Source organism: Tarenaya hassleriana, unplaced genomic scaffold, assembly GCF_000463585.1.
Source record: "Tarenaya hassleriana unplaced genomic scaffold, ASM46358v1 Cleome14, whole genome shotgun sequence".
Lineage (NCBI taxonomy): Eukaryota > Viridiplantae > Streptophyta > Magnoliopsida > Brassicales > Cleomaceae > Tarenaya > Tarenaya hassleriana.
This window is the reverse complement of record NW_010964598.1, coordinates 207,076-211,313: the sequence shown is the minus strand read 5'-3', so window position 1 is coordinate 211,313 and position 4,238 is coordinate 207,076. Positions and strand designations below refer to the sequence as shown.

Below are 4,238 nucleotides of genomic sequence, written 5' to 3'. Positions count from 1 at the left end.
TTTATTTTTTATTAATATTTTAATATTTAAATTTAATATTAAAATATCATTTTATTCGATTTTTATATTATAAACAAAAATATTATATTTATTTTTGACTTGCGAACATATCCACTTAGCTCAAAAAATTAATGAGTCGAAACCTGACTAAGTTAAACTCATGATGGAACCGATTTGTTTAACACCCTAATTTTAAGTCGAAAAACTCAGAAATGAAATGTTGTACGTACTTCGGTAGAATTATGCAAAGTGAGAGACCAAACTCTTATTTATTTCTTAAATTAAATTTCTTACCCATCTCTAATTGAAGGTCTTGTTTTTTTTTCTTTGGTTAAAGAATTAATATTTTGTTAAATTGAAGGTCTTGTTGTATGTTCAATATCTTATATATATATATATGTCAATGAAAATGATGATCATCATATAATACAATCCCTTATATTAACAACTAGGGACCAGGGACCGCCTCTTACGTTGGGGAATGGGCATGGATCCAAAGTGTTGCTTATGCGGAGGGGTTGATGAAACGCATGATCACTTATTTCTGCGTTGTTCTTACAGCACATCGCTCTGGAACGATATTGCAGGACGATGCTGGAGAGACCCGCCGACGGGGATGGCGGATTGCGTGGCATGGATCATGTCGGACCGGCTAGTTATTGTGAAACTCCTCTTGCTGATGGCGACTTACATGATTTGGTGGGAACGTAACAATCGCACCTTCAAGAATGAGTCTAACTCATTGGAAAAGGTACGATGGAAACTTGATAAGGCCACACGGAACATCTTGTTGTCTTTGCGGTTGGAAAGAATGAGAATATCATGCTCACTTCTGGAGAATTGGTACTATCTTATGCGGCAACCAACGAGTTAGGACTGATATTTTGCTCTTGAATGTCTTTGTACTTTTGACCATTTGCAATGAGAATTCCTTGTAATTTTTCATTTCGGTTGACAGGTTAAATACCTGGTTGTAACAATCTCTGAACTTTTGATATATACACAATCACATTAAACAAAAAAAAAACTAGTTGTTGTTAAAACAAATTCTAACTAAACCCATTAATCTTAGTTCTAATAACAAAGAGAGAAACATTTCAAGGGGCGTCCATGAATCTCTCTTTGATTTGTCTGTTTTCTTGTAACAATTTTCTCATCTCCCTATTATTAGATAAATCAAATAAAAAAATTTATATAAACACCTTCCACCCCAACGTACCAATTCGCAATCCCTTCACATCTTTTCTTTATTTTTGTGGTTTTTTTTTAATTTTATATTATTCAATAGTTTCATCAATCGATACAACCATGGCAAGGATTTATCTGTTGTTCTCTCTCGCCTTCGCCCTCGCCGTGGCCTCCGTCTCCGGCCACTCCTCAGCCTCGGCCTTAGTCAAGAAAGGCCAATACTCTCCTCCATGCACAGTGGAACAACTCAAGACCTTACCCTTTGTCCAGATCAAGAAATTCATCGATTTGAAATCGAGTTCTGTCCTAAAAACACCTGCCTTGTCTTCGACATTCTCCGCCTGCAAGGACTACACCTCGTTCTTGGCCGAGTTCTCGAAGCGTGGAGACTTCGAGTTCGCCTTCCATGGCCTGGTTTCGGCCATATGGAAGGCGAAATTCCTGGCCATGAGGCAATCGCTCTTGGCCGTTCAGACGGGTTTCGGCGTGGGAGGGAAGGCATCTCTGCAACTGAAGAAGAACTACGAGGGAATGGTGAATGGATTTGCAGTGATTCCGGCCAAGATCGCAGAGATATCCGCCAGGCATCAGTTCAAGGCCAGAGCTAAGCTCACCGTCCAAGAGAAGAAAGAGTTCGCCGCCGTTTTCGGATCGTTCAAGAAGTGCTTCAACAGTTACATTGACGCCATTGCCAAGTTCTCCGACAAGAAGCATGTTTCTGCCGGAGGTATATATACATATATACAAAATGAGACGTTAAATACATTATATAGATATTTGACATCTTCTTGAATATTCTCGATATCTCTTACACAGGACAACTGGGAGGACAGATCGGGAAACACTTGATCGGGAACGGAAACTTCTTTCCGGGGATCGGAGGCAAAGCTGAGTTCTCGGCCTCGGCCTCGGGAAAGGTCAACGTCCATGGGAAGAAGAAGAAGAAGAAGCCTCATCACTAGAGGAGGATTATCAATCTTGGCCGGAGGAAGATGGATTCTAAAGGTCATTGAAGCGTCCGTACGAGAAACATATTTGGATGAGTTGAAGGCTTATAAAATGCCATATTCAACAACAGACGTAGGAGCCATGGGTTCATCTACTTATATTCTTTTATTTGTTTTTTTTTCCCTCCTAATAAGGAAGGGACACGGCGAGCCATGATATGATTTCACAAATTTGTAACCATTTTAATGCAATATTCCAATGACGTCAATCCATAAATATATATATGAGCAAGAAAATGAGAAAACTTAACTTACAATGGGTAGGGTAAGAAACAAGCTAAAACTATGGTTACATTGTTACGACTTTACGGTTCGGTGAAAATGTTAAAAAAAAAATAAAAATCGTGAATTATGACGAGGGATGATGACCATCTTCAAATTAACCAAGGTGTTTTTGTTTCGGGAAGGGTTTTATAGAAATATTATTTTTGTCTTTGTCTCGCAATATCCGGATCCATCGCGAGTTTGAAAGATAACTCAACAAATCATGAGTTGACTTGCCAATCAAGGTGTTTTTTTAACATTTTTTTATATTTAAATTTGTATATTTTATAGAACGTTAATACTTAATTTATTTTTTATTAATATTTTAATATTTAAATTTAATATTAAAATATCATTTTATTCGATTTTTATATTATAAACAAAAATATTATATTTATTTTTTACTTGCGAACATATCCATTTAGCTCAAAAAATTAATGAGTCGAAATCTGACTCAGTTAAACTCATGATGGAACCGATTTGTTTAACACCCTAATTTTAAGTCGAAAAATTTAAGTCGAAAAATGTTGTACGTACTTCGGTAGAATTATGCAAAGTGAGAGACCAAACTCTTATTTATTTCTTAAATTAAATTTCTTACCCATCTCTAATTGAAGGTCTTGTTTTTTTTTCTTTGGTTAAAGAATTAATATTTTGTTAAATTGAAGGTCTTATTGTATGTTCAATATCTTATATATATATATGTCAATGAAAATGATGATCATCATATAATACAATCCCTTATATTAACAACTAGGGACCAGGGACCGCCTCATACGTTGGGGAATGTGCATCGATCCAAAGTGTTGCTTACGCGGAGGGGTTGATGAAACGCATGATCACTTATTTCTGCGTTGTCCTTACAGCACATCGCTCTGGAACGATTTTGCAGGACGATGCTGGAGAGACCCGCCGACGGGGATGGCGGATTGCGTGGCATGGATCATGTCGAATGCCAATAATACCACAAGGGACGGGCTGGTTATTGTGAAACTCCTCTTGCTGACGGTGACTTACATGATTTGGTGGGAACGTAACAATCGCACCTTCAAGAATGAGTCTAACTCATTGGAAAAGGTACGATGGAAACTTGATAAGGCCACACGGAACATCTTGTTGTCTTTGCGGTTGGAAAGAATGAGAATATCATGCTCACTTCTGGAGAATTGGTACTATCTTATGCGGCAACCAACGAGTTAGGACTGATATTTTGCTCTTGAATGTCTTTGTACTTTTGACCATTTGCAATGAGAATTCCTTGTAATTTTTCATTTCGGTTGACAGGTTAAATACCTGGTTGTAACAATCTCTGAACTTTTGATATATACACAATCACATTAAACAAAAAAAAAACTAGTTGTTGTTAAAACAAATTCTAACTAAACCCATTAATCTTAGTTCTAATAACAAAGAGAGAAACATTTCAAGGGGCGTCCATGAATCTCTCTTTGTTTTGTCTGTTTTCTTGTAACAATTTTCTCATCTCCCTATTATTAGATAAATCAAATAAAAAAATTTATATAAACACCTTCCACCCCAAAAAATAAAATTAAAATATTAAAAAAACAATTGTTCGAATATTACAAAAATATAAAATATTTTCAACAATAATAATTAATTTGCACTACGGGTTTCTTCGTCTTCGCTAGTCCCGAGATTACGTGCCGTCGTTTCTGATCTCGAGCTTGGCGGCGTATTGTGGAGTGGCCGATCACCCCGCATAAGCTCAACGATTTGTTCGAGATTAGTCACTTGTTGCCTCGTCGCCGCAAGTTGTTG

General features: G+C 36.9%; 1 protein-coding gene across 1 annotated transcript; it reads left to right on the top strand.

Moving 5' to 3' along the window:
* The first annotated feature begins 1,308 nt into the window (after positions 1-1,308).
* Positions 1,309-2,150, top strand: LOC104808340. Its single transcript, XM_010534017.1, has 2 exons — positions 1,309-1,915; positions 2,005-2,150. The coding sequence occupies exons 1-2, from the start codon at positions 1,309-1,311 to the stop codon at positions 2,148-2,150; spliced, it is 753 nt and encodes a 250-aa protein (XP_010532319.1).
* The last annotated feature ends 2,088 nt before the right edge of the window (positions 2,151-4,238 follow it).

Excerpts from the sequence above, each read along its gene's own strand:
- LOC104808340 (XM_010534017.1), top strand. The coding sequence starts at position 1,309 with ATGGCAAGGATTTATCTGTTGTTCTCTCTCGCCTTCGCCCTCGCCGTG. Across the intron at positions 1,916-2,004 it reads GAAGCATGTTTCTGCCGGAG|GACAACTGGGAGGACAGATC; the intron begins GTATATATACAT and ends TCTCTTACACAG.